We start from the raw sequence: 14,782 nt of genomic DNA, 5'->3' as shown, positions 1-14,782 counted from the left end.
CTATTGAAAGTAATCATTACTTACTGAGCTGTCTAGCTCATTACCTCCTATTTTTTACTATTTTTACAGATATTGAGGAATTAAGATGATACAAGATAGGAACCGAAGAGTAATTAGAAGCAGAACTTCTATTCTTTTATTTAAACTGAAAGTCTTATTGAATTTAATGTAAGGCTTATTGAACATTGTGAAATTTATTGAGATATTAAAGAAGAAATTTGGATGGTTATAATTTTGGATTTAAATTATTGATAAATTATTCCGTTGTTGCTTTATATTAGCATGATAAGATGCCTTATATGCTTGTGGGGAGAGTTTTCTATGAGTATGCGCGGTTGCCATGACCTTCGGCTCACAATCTTAGGTCGGAGGCGTGACACTCCATCTTCTTGTCCTCCATATGCTAGGGCTTGCCAAGAGGCCTAGGGTAGGTGGCGGCAGTCCCACACTAGGGCTTCAAATTCAAAGCCTCACAAAGAAGGAAACATCTTCGTGGATCTGCATTGCAATCCATCGGATCAAATGCACATTCATTTAGGTCCATTTAGATCCCGGTTCAAATATGATGGATCAGAACCAAGATCCATGAAAATATTTCCTTCTTCACTAGGCTTCGAATCCAAAGTCCTACCTTGAAGCCGTCTACACCCGTCTAGCCAAGGCCTCTTGGTGGACGTCTCGGTGAGCTCTAACTCATGGAAGAGAAGATGGAGGCTCTCGGTGAATCCTATCATTTGGAGAAGATGAAGGCGCAACAGAGAGTCATGAAGCACTTGCTAACACACGTTGCGGGTGGAGATGAAAAGAGTGGAATAATAAGAACTATGAGGTAAACCAAATCAAGAGATGGTTGCACCAAATTTTGCAAACCAGGCATGAGGAGCTTGCTTAAGAACATATAAAGCATGACGAAGCTAGCATATCTTATTAGGTGGATGAGGATAATCCGATGGTGGCTACATGCGCATTTCTTCTTCAAGATCATCATTAAGGAAGGTATTCTTGACATCCATATGAAAAAATGATCATTGCCTAGCAGCACCAACATCAATAAGGCTCCTAACCATGGTTTGTCGAGCAACTGGATCAAATGTTTCCTCATAGTTAGTACCATACTCCCATGTCAAACCTTTGGCAACAACATTAGCATTATAACACTCATCCTTATTATCCAGCTTGGTAGGCTGTTTGACATCCCAGTAACAAGTCACTATAACTTCTTCCCTTCGAGAAAGCTACGCATAGCTTTAGCCCAAGGAACTAATTGGATCCATTCAAGACTATCTCAAAGGGTTTGAAAATCTTAGAATGAGTCTTACTGGTAGACATAATTGTTGCAAAAATCCAAACAAGCAATAAAGAAACTTGTTGTAGAGGCAGAATTTGTGGAAATAGATGCCAAAAAATGATCAACACAACAAAATTAGGTCTTTGTTGCCTACGTGGTAGGACTGCTAACCTGGCGCTAACATGACAGTGAAAGTTTGCAGTCGAGCCGACATGGCAGTACTGCTAATGTGGCTCTGACATGGCAATTGGAACTAGCATTTGAAGCTAATGTAGCAATCGACATGGCACGAATTATGGATAAACAGATCTAGCGAATTTGAGCCTAGGTCTAAATGGATCTAAACAAATTTGGATTCAAATATGATGGACTAGAACTCGAAGAAGATGTTTCCTTCTTTGTGAGGCTTCAAATCTAAAGCCCTAGTGAGGGCTATCTCCACATAATGATCTTTCGAAAGAAGTATAAATGCAGCTATTGTCTCTCAATTTGATTTCACTCACAATTTTTATGATTCCACTCTTTTCATCCGCAAAATTGTTAAAGGTATCACCTTATTATTACTTAGTGTGGATGATATGACTACAACCGGGATGATCTCATGGGCATTCATGATCCCTAACATATCTTAATCAAAAATTTGAGATGAAAGACTTGGGAGCTTTGAATTGCTTCTTGGGCCTCGAGGTTACATCTAGTTTTGATGGATATTATTTATCATTGGCCAAATATGCATTTGATCTTATTTCTAAAGTTGGATTAATAGATAGTAAGATTACTTCTACATCTCTTAAGACTCATGCCAAATTAATACCCACCGGGGGAACTCCTCTTTTAGATGCTACTCATTATAGATAGTTAGTTGGTAGTCTTGTAAATCTTATGGTTACTCGTCATGACATAGCTTATGCTGTTCATATTGTCAATTAATTAATGGTAAGTCCTTTCGCTCGTGGTGCCACTGTTTGGCATATTCTATGCTTTGTCAAAGATACCCTATTTCATGGCTCACATTATACTGTTGACTCCTCCTTGTACTAAAGTATTTATTTCAAGGTTCGTGGACTCGATACCAGCACCTATGCCGGTTGCCAATCGGTAAAGTACCGAACCATATCAGATCATACCGATAACAAAAAAATTAAAAAAAATTCCACCTAATGGTTAAAAAAAAAGAAAAGAAATCAAGTCAAATCGGACCGAACCAGTATCGTACTATATCAGATTGGACCAAATCACTTGATATTGGGCGGTTTGGACCGATATCGTACCAAACCGATCGATTCGATCCGGTTCATGCTATTTTTTCGAAAACTGATCTGAACCGAACTAGTTTCCTACCGGTATGGTACGATACGAGGTGTATCGGTCGGTATGGAATACCATAATTTATTCTAATGTTGATTGAGCTGATCATTCTACTGATAAAAGCATTATTATGGGCTATTGTTTCCTTCTAGGTGATTGTCCGATCGCCTGGCATAGTAAGAAGCAAACTACTAGCTTTAGGTTCAGCATTGTAGCTGAATATAGGGCCGTTACTGATGCTACTGATAAAATATTTTGGCTTAGATGGTGGCTAGAGGATATGAAAGTTACTCATCATAGTGCTATCATTCTTTGCTATGATAATCAAAGTACCATTTAAATTGCTTATAATGATGTCTTTCGTAAGTGTACCATACTGAAACTAATTGTCACTTCATTCACCAGCACATTCGTCGTAGTACTGTATAGCTTTATTCTATTTCCTTCTCTAACCAAATTGCAGATATCTTTACTAAGGCCGATCCACTTGGATATTTTCGAGACTTAGTTTTCAAACTCAAGATAGCTTCCACCATACCATCTTAAGTTTGAGTGAGGATGTTATCGTAACCAAATTGTAATATTAATAAAGTTGTTATCATATTCAAAATCTATTATAGTTAGGCTTATATATACACCATGTACATACTATCGTATTCAAATAATTTTTACATCCATTAGAATTACAGAGTTTTTTCTCCTTCTTCACTTGTTTTAACATCTTGGATATGCATAATCCAACTATGAATAGGATTTAGGTTATTTAACTTGATGATCTATCAAGAGTTGAGATTCATTATCAATAGGAGATAAGTTGAAGTCTAGAATTACAGTAGGCTGTGAAATAAATTTCTATTTTCTTTACCAAAACTATCAGTACAATAACTGCACTGTAACTAATAGTTCTGATTGGACACTCTTGGAGCAAAGCATCTACAAGAATCAGTCAATTTCACAAGACAACCTCACAAAACAACCTTGTTGAATTCATTAAACATAAAAACGGGCACTTTAAGTCAAAGAAACATGATAATAAACGAAAATCAGTAATCCTGTCCTGTAAAATTCCTCATGCACCCATAAGCAAAATCCCCCATCTCTTCACCAAGCAGAACAAATAAGCATTTTGCTATGAGGAAACAAGAGGCGAAAAAAAGGGTATAAAACCTGTACAGAACATCATCATTCACCCAAATTGCAGACAAAATTCTCGTTCAATCCCCAGACAGCACAGCAGCCCCCATCAACACTGCGGCGACTGCTCCACTCGCCAATCCAATCAAAAAGCTCTTCCACGGTCCAATCCTTTCAGCCATTGGCATCGGCGGCGGCAACGGTGCCGGATATGGCGGCGCGCTCGGCTCGACCCAAAAGAACTCAGGCGCCTCGACCTCCGTCGGAATGCTCGGAACTCCGGCGACCACAGGGGCCCCGTCGACGGGATCCGACGATGGGGCGGGCGCCAGGCACCAGAGAATGCGGGCGGACAGGTGGAGCGAGGCGTGGGGGCGGCCGGACGGCCGGCGGAGCGGCAGGACGAAGGGCTCACCGGCGGCGAGGAGGGAGGAGAGGGTGATGACGGCGGAGGCGACCGGCTTGGCGGCGCGGAAGGGGAGGCGGGAGGAGAGTATCTGGACGGTAAGGGAGGAGCTAGGGTTTTGGAGGGTTTCGAAGGAAAGGGGGAGGTGGAGCTTGGGGGGGTTGGAGGAGCTAGAATTTAGGGGGATAGGGGACTTCCTGATGAGGGCGGGGTCGACCCACGCGACGGCGAAGGGCTTCGCCGCCTTGCCGAGAAAGGTGGCGCCACCCTTGAGGCCGTCGGCGGCGAGGAGAGTCAGCTCGAGGATCGCCTCCCCGGCGTCTTCTTTTGGCATTGTTTCGGGTTCCGGCACGTTACGCCGGAGATCGGCATGGGTTGAGAAGGCGGCTTGCTTGGTAGCGGTTTCCGGTCTCATCCCTCGTAATTATAAAATCCGAACAAAAAAAAAGGAAAAGAATTCTTCTGAGTGTCCCAAAAAAAAAAAAAAACCTTCTTTGCGGGCGAGGGTGGGAGAAAGGTATTCAAAAGGTGAAGCGGACATGATGAGGAGATCTTAATTTTATTCGTGAAGATGGAAGGTGGGAAACTTCTTTAAAAACAATACGCGGTGGCGGAAAAATTTTGGAAAGGATGGATATTTCTTTTTGAGTTTGATATATGGAAATCAAAGCAAATATGGTTGCAAACGAAATTGTTGACTATTTTAGGTATTGAGTTTATATTTTTTAGCTAAAATTTTATTCAAAAATAAAAAATAATAAAAATATAAATTGATGTGTTTATACCTTCGTATACCAATTGAGATAATGAAAGCTAAGAATTTATGAATATTGCAATAGTAGATTCTTAGTATGGATATAGATCAAAATCTTTATTGTGATGAAACCCTTGGGTTGAAAAGAAACTGAAACAGGTTAGTGATGTCACAAGCATATCTGCTATCAAGATCCTAAATTAAATTCACCTCAATCTATTGGCAAATCAAACTTCAGTCTAATTTAATTAATAAGTTTGTCAACCTACATTCAATTCAATGAAGAGAATAAGAGCAAAGGAGACAAAAGTCAACAAGAAACGAGTTAGAGAAAAAAAATAATAGATAATGATGATTCATGAGTGAATTGATGGCATGAAGATGAGTGATGAGGTACTATAAAAATCACAGGGCCAGTGTAGGTGTGCTAAAATGAGAAAAAGTGATGAAAGACAGTGCAATTATGGAGGGAAGGAGAGAGCGGAAGAGGATGAAAAGGTTGGAAGAGGAGGAGGAAGAAGAGAGGAGACAAGGTAGCATAGATAGTAAAAAAATAATGAGTGATGATCACTAATGTGATAAAGTCAAGGAATAGAACAAGTAATTAATGGCCGCACATCGAGATTTCAATAGGGAGCTAGCAAGGTGAGGTTTGTGAAAAGGGAATGAGGTAAGAAGAGAAAGGAGGAAAGGAAGGGAAGAAGGTAGAGAACAGAGGAAATGAGTTGAGTGAAAAGAAGAGCTTTACAAATGTTAATGATGACCAAACAAATTGAAGTCTCAACTCAAACAAAAGCATAGAACAAAAATGCTTGCATAGGCAAGTTAGCTTTGGCTATTGGTTTGTGTAGATAATCAAATTTTGGATTTAATGCATCCTAGATATGATAATCAATATAGAAAGAATAATCTATTAGTCAACGAATCAGTAAGTTATGGTGTCGATTATAGTTTCACATGTACAAGTGTATCACTCAATATTCTTATCTCTGTTTTATCCTTTGACACTTATATTTGCTTATTTAATAGATAATAAAACTTGTCCTCTTATTTGGAGACAAAGAATGTTGAATGTAGAGAAGCATACTTTGTTCAAGTTTGCAAACTTGTAATTTATATTTGGAAGATCGAACAATTTTTTTGAAACATGCTCACTTGATTAGGAAGAAAGAAGTTCAACTTGTTCAACTCAATTCGAATCTCTCAAAAAAAAACTACAAAAAATAGAAGACTTATAAAAATAGAGCCTAAGTCTCCTCTTCTTTCATTGATTCTCTATCTAAAAGTTGAGGTATATAGTCTCTATTTATAGTACTAATGATATCCTTTTTTACACAATTATCATCATAAAAGTTTGAGAGTGTACAATTTATGTCTGCTGGCTGGGTGAGCGATTGCATTGTTTTTGTACTTCTTTTTCGCCTTCCTTTGAACTGGTGGTGGGGCTAGGTGAGACAAGCCACAGATCGAAAATAATGGAAAATCTGGGAGTGATAGAGGTTGGACCTTGTCAGCCTCCGATGAAGGGGATTGGACTTGGGCGAGAGTGGCCCAAGTTCCACCACGGCACTAACTTGGACATCCCACAAAATCTCATAGGTAGAGGTTGAAAATCTTCAGTATTATTTTATCAAAGTCTTAAAATTCCCTGAGGATGAGATGGAAGAATCAAGGGGGAAATTGAAGAAGGTGGCGATGCTTGCATGGATTTAGGTTGGTGAGTCCGGATCGATTGGATTGCCAGGGATTTCCAAAAAAAAGAAAAAGAGATGTTGCAAAATGAGTTCAAGGATCATCTTCTATTTCAATTTAAATCGAAGAAAGAACTCGATATTGTTCTTCAAGACAGCCTCAAGATCATCGTCGGCCAACTATTAGCTATTGAACCGTAGGTGTTGGACTTTGTTCCAAGGACCAACATTATTAAGATGACAACAGTGTGGATGCAGATCTCGAATCTCTCGATCGAGTTTTAGAGCACAATGAGACTTTGGGGCATGGCAGAGAAAATGGAGAAGCCCATTGCAATTGATAATTTTGCTTACCAGCTTCAATATATTGACTTTGCTAGGATTAGGATGGAGATTGACTCCATCGAGCCACTGAAGCCTGGTGTTTCCATCAAGGGGAAGAACATGATGTTTTGGCAATCCTTTGTCTATGAAAACCTCCTGTTGAATTGCTTCTCTTACAGGCGGATTGGGCACTTCGACGATAGTTGCTACCTCCCTCTAGCCGACCTTCCCCCAAATGGAAGCAATCATTCCCTCTGACTGGGAAATATTGTGGAGGTCAACTTGGCTCCCATGGAGGTGGTGGTCAAGCAGGGGTCAATGGCCTGTGGTGAGGGCCAGGCCACTATAGTCTATCCTCAACTTGGTCCCTGGGTGGTTTTGTTCAAGCTTCGACCATCTAGCGCTAGCTCGAACGAATCAAAGGAGAAGGAGGATGAGTCATAACCCATCATGCTTGCTCCCAACTCGTGGTGAGGTTGGACTCACCTTTGAGGCAATCGAGTCTACCTACATCCCCTCCAAACTCCAAAAGATGGCAAAAGCCCTTCAAGGTGGCCTGTCGTGGTCATTCGACCAGCAACTAGGCTGACATGATTCGGGGGTTTCGATGAGCGATGAGTTGTCGACTCAACCCGAGTCACACTTTATTATGTCGTCCGACTTAAGGTTGGGCCAAGTCGATATGGAGATGGGCTGTGTGTAGGGTCCAATACTATTGGACCTTCCCATGGTTGAAGTGGGTTTGGGCTCAGCCCACCTTAAGCAGGCTCAGAGCATGGGCATTGATCAGTGATCAGAGTATGTATCTAGTTCCAGTTTGAAGTCTGATGGTAGACCTTGTGCCTATCTTGAGGCCCAACCCACTCCAGTAGTGCCTAGGCCAGTACTTTCAACTTGGGACTTAGGTAATGGACCATGTCCATTAGCCTTGTCCAACCCATGGCATGAGGAAGGGTGTTCTATAGAGGAGGGGCGTGATCGCAGTGGGATTTTGGTGCCATCACCAAAAGCCGACAAGCCATGGCCTCTATCTGAACGAGGGGTGACTTAGAGAGCCTTCCTCTAGTGGATTCTCTCATCAGACCAGTGGCTCCACCCTCTATCATGACTCCACTCGACTCCGCTATCTTGTATTGGGGGTAGGGGGGAAGGTGGTGGTGAAAAGCCAAATCCGATTGGCATAGGGTAGCAAAGCTCTGCTCTGGCTAGTAGAGCATCTTCATCAACTATCTCCGCTCTTATTGGGGAGCCTCCTTCAGCTATGCCTGATTCAGTTGGAGATGAGTGGCGAAAAGAGAATGAGCCGGCCTAGTTGGGTAGTATCCAGCACAAAGTGGGGTCAGCCCAGTTGGGAATGGATATGCACAGGAGACTTGTGGGATAGATCAAGGTAGTTCTAATGGCGGAAGGTAATAGCCTAGTTGTGAAAGGCATGTATAGAATAAGGTAGAGTCTCAGAGTCATACTGAAGAGTTGAGGTAGGTCCTTACCACTGATGGCTCTCACTAATGAAGATTCTGCTAGGGAATGTGCAGGGGGCTAAGAAGCCCTCTTTTATCTCCAGTTATAAGAGATTGATGCACCAACAAGCCCAGATCTTTGTGTTTTGCTTGAGGCTCGATTGGCATGTAGGAGCTTGGAGCATGCTCTATAGTATTTTTCGACGTCATGGGGCTTCTATGCTATAAAGTCATATGGCCTTGCAGGTAGGATTATTATTGTATGAAAGCAGGGGGCCGCTAATGTAGATGTCCTACATAGTTGTAGTCAGAATATTATTGCTATCATTTTTAGTCAATGAAATCCCTTGGAATCGATCTAGAGTCTATGCTAGTATCAAGTACAAATAGAGGAGGGTACCATAGGATGAGATTTCTAGACTGGTCAACTAGAGGATTCCTTTTCTTGTTGTTGGGGACTTCAATTGTGTTGATGGGCCCTAGGAGAACAGAGGTGGTAGGCCCTTCTCAGATAGTGTTGAAGATGGAGAGTTCAAGGAGTTCATCATGAGGAATAGGCTTATGGGTATTGGCTTCTCTGGGCCCAAGTTCACTGGATGTAATAATTGTCAAGGAGAGCTAGGGTGTGGGAACGCATTGACATAGCCTTTGCCATGGTGAGCTAGATCCAATGGTTCCCTAGCCATCAGGTTCGCCATCTCTCAAAGATGACCTATGACCATTATCGTATTTTGATTTTCATACATACTGCTTTCTCTTATCGGTGCCCCTTCTGATTCGAAAAATTTTGGTTGTCCTATTCTCATTCTTGAGATATTGTGTGGGATGTCTAAAGAATGTCAATCCAAGATGATGCCATATATTGGGTTACTCGTAAGATGGAGTTGACAAGGTATGGGCTCAGGAGGTGGAACTAGGTTGAGATAGGTGACATCTTCAGACGGCTTGAGGAGGTTGAGGCCTCTATCATGGACCTCCAGATGAGTGAGGATAGGGACATGGGTTTTTCATTGATGACTTGGTCGAGCTTCAGACTAGATTTTTCTTGCACCACTCACTTTTGTAGTAGTAGTAGATATTATGGCGGCAAAAGTCAAAGGTCCAATGGATTAGGAAGATAGAAATATTAAGTTTTTTCATCAAGCAGCTTTTTTCATGAAGCATAAGAACTGGATATAGACATTGAGGGTGGCTGAGGGGCACTGGATCGATGGAGAGGACGAGGTCAAATAGGAGATCTTCAATTTCTTCAGGTCGAGATGGTCAGTGAACTTAGGAGGAGATGGGAGTTTCTCAGCTATCCTAGTTAATTAGGTTTGACTTCGGAGAATGCCTCCTTGATTGGTGCTATGTCCAGGGATAAGATTGGAGGGATAATCTGGGCAATGGTGGAGGACAAAGCATTCGGTCCAAATGGTTTCCCTCCTCTTTTCTTCAGACGGTATTGGGCCATTATCTGAGTAGAGGTGGCGGAGGCGATCCAGTAGTTCTTAGCCCTAGAGTTGATTCCGATAGCTTGGAAGAAGATCTTCATTGCTGTGATCTCGAAGATGCAAATTGCTTTGAAGCTAGGTTGTTTTAGGCCCATTAGTCTATGCACTAGCTTGTATAAGTTTGAGCCAAGATTATGGTAGGTAGGATGAAGCATATTCTCCCCTATCTAATCAGTTATAAGTAGGGAGCCTTATGGGTGGTCATAATATTTTCAACAACATGTTAATTGCATAGGAGTTCATGCATAACCTTCAAAAAGCTCCGGCCCATCATTACCTCATAGCCATCAAGCTTGACATAGAGAGAGCTTATGATCTAGCATGCTAGGAGTTTCTCTACCATGCCCTAGGGAGTTTTGGATTTCATGGTCATTGGATCAATTGAATCATGGGGTTCATGCAGGTGCCATCCTTCTCCATTCTGATCAATGGCACACCGACAGATTTCTTTCACTCCATTGTTGGTCCCTGCCAAGATTGTCCCATGTCCCCTTGTTTGTTCACTATTTGTGCTGATGCCCTTTCTCATGTCTCGCAAGCAGCGACTCTTGGTTGAGTTGTAGACCTTTATGTGCTGGCTCAAAGGATCCAATCAATCTTGCACTTGCTCATTATAGATGACTGTCTTTTAGTTGGTCTGACATCTGCAAAGAATGTGGCTATTTTTTAGGAGGATTTTGGAGGACCATTATACAGCTTTAAGATAGAAGGCGAACCTCCTTAAGTCAATGATGTACTTTAGCTTGAAGACTAGAGCTCAACATAGGTAGGAGATCAGGGGATCTTGGGTATCACAGAGTAGACTAGAGCCTTATGTTACTTAGGCATTCCTATTATTGGATAAAGACTTCAGAAGACTGAGTGCACCGATGTGGAGGCATCGATCCATAAGTGGTTAAAGGGATGGTGGGCTCGGGCCCTTTCGATGATGGCGAGGGTGACTTTGCTTTAATCTGTCTCTAGTGCTATCTCTGTTTATCTACTGTCCAACACTATTTTGTTGAGAACCTCTCTCCTGAACCTTGAACACTCTTAAAGAACTTTTTATGGGGATCACACCATTGAGGGGATGGGGTGTATCATGTGACATGGGATGTTATTTATCAACTAATCAGTGAAGGGGGCTTGGCATTCAATCCTTGCTAGTCTAACATGATGCTTTGATTACTCATCATACTGCAAGATTTTTGCTCTAGGCCCATAGCCTTAAGAGCTCATTAATGCAAGCTAGGTATGGCTCCTAAAGTCTCGATGGGGAGATTCGTGCCATCCGGAATAGCTCCTTCATGTGGAAGGAGATTTGCACATGCACTAATGTGATGACCCAGATAAGATGGCTCATGGGAGAGAGGTGGTTGATTGATGTTACTCGAGACCAATGGATGGCCGATCTTCTACTATGTCGGTGGCCAACATTTGTCAGCTCTAAGATTGAAGGCTTGTCATAGGTTTGGGATCTTTTTCAGTCAAAGGGAAGGGCTTGGAATGTGGAGTTGGTGACTCACCTTCTTGGAGACCAATTGGTGTATAGGGTCTTATCCCAAGTGATTAAATTTTTTAAGGGCCTGGACTTTGGGTCTAGCAGTCATCGAGCACCTCCAAGATAATGGCCAGGGATCTGTATAACCTTTATAAGGGAGAGTTGACTAGGAGGATAGAAATGTCTAGATATGGAGGCTCGGGTTTCACTTAAGGGTTAGCTTGTTTCTCTAAAAAAGTTGTCTGGAGTTGGCTCCCCACCAGAGCACTGGTAAGAGTCCCTGGGATGGACATCCTGCTCATGTGCCCTTACTGCAGGTTAGATGATGAGATGATGGAGCATGCCCTCTTCATGTGTCCAAGAGCTACACAGGTCTGATGATTGTCTACGTCCTTCTTCGTGGTTGTCCAATCGGAGTAGCCAGTCCAAGCTTTTTATGGGGCATTGTGGCAGTGCATGGAGAGCCAAGCCACCAGATCATCTCACATTATAGCTGCCTATATATGTTCACCACATTTGGCAGACCAAAACACCAGCATCTTCAAGGCAAGATGGCAGCCAGTGAGGTTTGTGCTCGAGAGGGCTTTGATTTATGCTACTGAGTTGGCGAATACTTTATCATCTAGTTTGCTCCCTGAGGACTTGGGATACTTGAGACTTTTCCCACACTTATGTAGCATCTAATTAGGTATTTAGTACCTAGGAGCCTCACTCCCAAATTTTCTTAAGATCAACTTTGACAGTAGTATGACTGGTAGCTACAAAGAAGCTGGATTTGTGATTTAGGGCCTTGACTCTAAACTTATCATGGCTGGTGGGATCCATCTTTTTGGAACCACCAGTCCTGACATGGAACTTTGGGCAGCCTGAGAGGGTATTACTCATGCAAGGCTGATTTTAGGGGTTGATTGGCTTGCTATAGGTGGGAGTTGCTGCTATTTATCCATCGCTTCATGATATCTAGAGGCTAATATGAGGTGTGCTAATTTAGATATTTGATATGTCTATTGCGAGGTGAACAGGATTGTAATTGGTCACCAGTTTTGTAGCTGAGTACTTTATCGTGGCACTCTTCACTGATGCCACTATGTTACTAGTGCCCTTTCAGGACATCCTTTTTTCTGACTTTTTTGGCTGTATTCATAAGATTCGTATGAGTGCTCCATCCTATAAAAAACAAAAAGTTTGAGAGTTGCTTTTTAGGAACCCCTCACCATTTGTGCTTTGGAGTCTTTAGCCATTCCTTTCCCCTTCATCCCTTAGGATCCTTTGGCCCGGTTTGTATAGAAGAAAGAGTATGTATCTGTTACAATCTAGAGGTGAGAAATCAAAGGATTGCCAATAACTTCCTTTTCTACATTCAAGACTATCACAATCTCCTTTCTCATTTGGGCCCCATCGAGAAGTCAATTTTTTTTGAATTCAAATCTTTTTAACATGCTTACTACATGTCAACCTATAATAGTCAGATAGCATTTAGACCACATCACTTACACCTCCATTCTGATTTTGAGTTATTTTTTTGGGCTTGGATGAAGGAAGTAGTCAAGTTTGCCAAATGTAGGTTGATTTGGGCTCATCTTGCTTTATCCATTTTTTAAAGTTGTAGGTCGAGAGTGTGATTAGGTGAGTAAACCTCGGCTAATTATTAAATATTTTTTTATTTAGAAAGCTGCTAGGGTTAGCTTTCTGCATTGAGTTCTTTGAAGGTCAGCTCTTTGGCTTGCTATAGGTTAGCTTGCTAAATAGATTGGCCTGCTAGATAGTTGCCTGCCCTCCCTCACTCATTCTTAGCCCTACTTAGCAAAGGGGAAAGTCTTGGATTTTTTCAAGTGTAAATTTATAGGTCAACAGGACTTAAAGGCTCAATTTTTGAGCTGTTGAGATCTGGAATCACATGATTGTTGATCAAGATGATGGAGCTAGGTGTCCTAAGTCAGTTTAAATTTTAGCTCCCTTGGGCTCATCCTATCCTTTTGGTGGAGGGATCTAGTCAACTTTGTGATCATCTGGAGGTTATCATCTCTATTGAACCATCTTAATCTAGAGAGATCGGTTAGCTCACCAAGCTTTTGGTGCAAGGGCCAATTCCTACATTAAGACTACCTTGACCTAGAGAGCTTATTTAACATGGGAGATCGTTGGTATGAGGGCTGGTATAAGATAAAAGTATTGTCTTAGGGCCATTGGGTGGCTCACCCAATTTGTAGTAGCTACATGGGTTTGCATGATGGAGGTATTGCCTTAAATGGCGCGTTCTACTTGTGGTAGTCTCATAGGCTTGCAAGACGGGGGTGTTGCCTCCTTAGAGCCATTAAATGACTCACCTGACCTATAGTCGCTGTGTAGGTTGACAAGACAGAGGTATTGCCTTCTTAGGGCAGTTAAATAGCTCATTCAACCTGCAGTAGCCATGGCTTGTTGGATAGAGGTGTTGTCTTCTTAAGATTGTTAAATGGCTTACTCTACTTGTTATGCTTGAAAGCACCTTCATCGATTGATAAGATTATTGTTGAGGCACTTAGATCTAGTAAAGAAAGAAAGTATATATGTCCTCATTTCTAACAAGTTTAAGGTTTGGCCCTTTCTCCGGTGCCAATTTGTTGATACTTAAATCCTGCTCAACCAATTTCTGATAATATAGAGGCATGGAGGGTGTAGATCTATTCACTCAGTCTATGGTAATGGAAGATGGATTACCAATCTACCATGGAGAGTTGTAGATTTACACATAAAGAGAAGAGAAAGGCTTATTAGAGTGGCTCCAGTCAAGCCTTCTCCGATGCTTAAGTCAAGTAGTGCTTTGGAATGATAGCAAGAAATAGCAAGAGAAGATATACTGAAAAGCAGAGTAGAGTGATCTCTCTGGATCATTAGGCCTTGAATGCCTGACCTGGAGTTCCCGATCTAGATTGCTTGGCTTGTAGTACTTGGACAGAGAGCTCAGCCTAAACTTTTGGGAGCTTAGCCATTGAAGACTTAGCTATCAGAGGCTCAACCATCGGAAGCTTGGCTGTAGGATGCTCAGCTTAGGAGTGCTTGATCTAGGAGCTTGGTCTAGAGTACTTGACCTCAAGTGCTCAATATGAGAGCTTGGTCTGAAGTGCTCGGCATGGGAGCTTGGCTTGGAATGCTTGGCCTAGAGAGTTTGACATGGGAGCTTAATCAAGAGTGCATGAAAGAGTGCTTGGCATGGAATCTTAGCCTGATTTTGGTCGGCGGTCTCATGTTCCATGTGCACGATGCTCATGTCTCAGGTGGCATAGAAAGATGGCCTCTAAGGACTCACGTCCTAGTTTGTAAAGACGTGCATTCCATCTAAAAGGAAGACAGCATGTGGGGATAGCCATGGAAGAGGGGTCGGATGTAGAGGTAGCCATGAGAGCTTGAAAGTCTCTCTCTAGGAACCATGAGAGCTTGTCGCCTAAAGTGTTTGAGAGGCTC

At 42.1% G+C, this 14,782-nt stretch overlaps 1 protein-coding gene across 1 annotated transcript; it reads right to left on the bottom strand.

Annotated features, from left to right (window-relative positions):
• Positions 1-3,525: 3,525 nt before the first annotated feature.
• LOC140851599 (uncharacterized) lies at positions 3,526-4,707 on the bottom strand. Its single transcript, XM_073243522.1, has one exon. It carries the CDS (start codon positions 4,549-4,551, stop codon positions 3,811-3,813), a length of 741 nt encoding a protein of 246 aa, XP_073099623.1. The 5' UTR covers positions 4,552-4,707; the 3' UTR covers positions 3,526-3,810.
• Between the last annotated feature and the right edge of the window lie 10,075 nt (positions 4,708-14,782).

This window comes from Elaeis guineensis, chromosome 9 (genome assembly GCF_000442705.2).
Source record: "Elaeis guineensis isolate ETL-2024a chromosome 9, EG11, whole genome shotgun sequence".
Taxonomy (NCBI): domain Eukaryota; kingdom Viridiplantae; phylum Streptophyta; class Magnoliopsida; order Arecales; family Arecaceae; genus Elaeis; species Elaeis guineensis.
The sequence above is the reverse complement of the archived record's forward strand: the minus strand, read 5'-3'. Positions and strand labels throughout refer to the sequence as shown.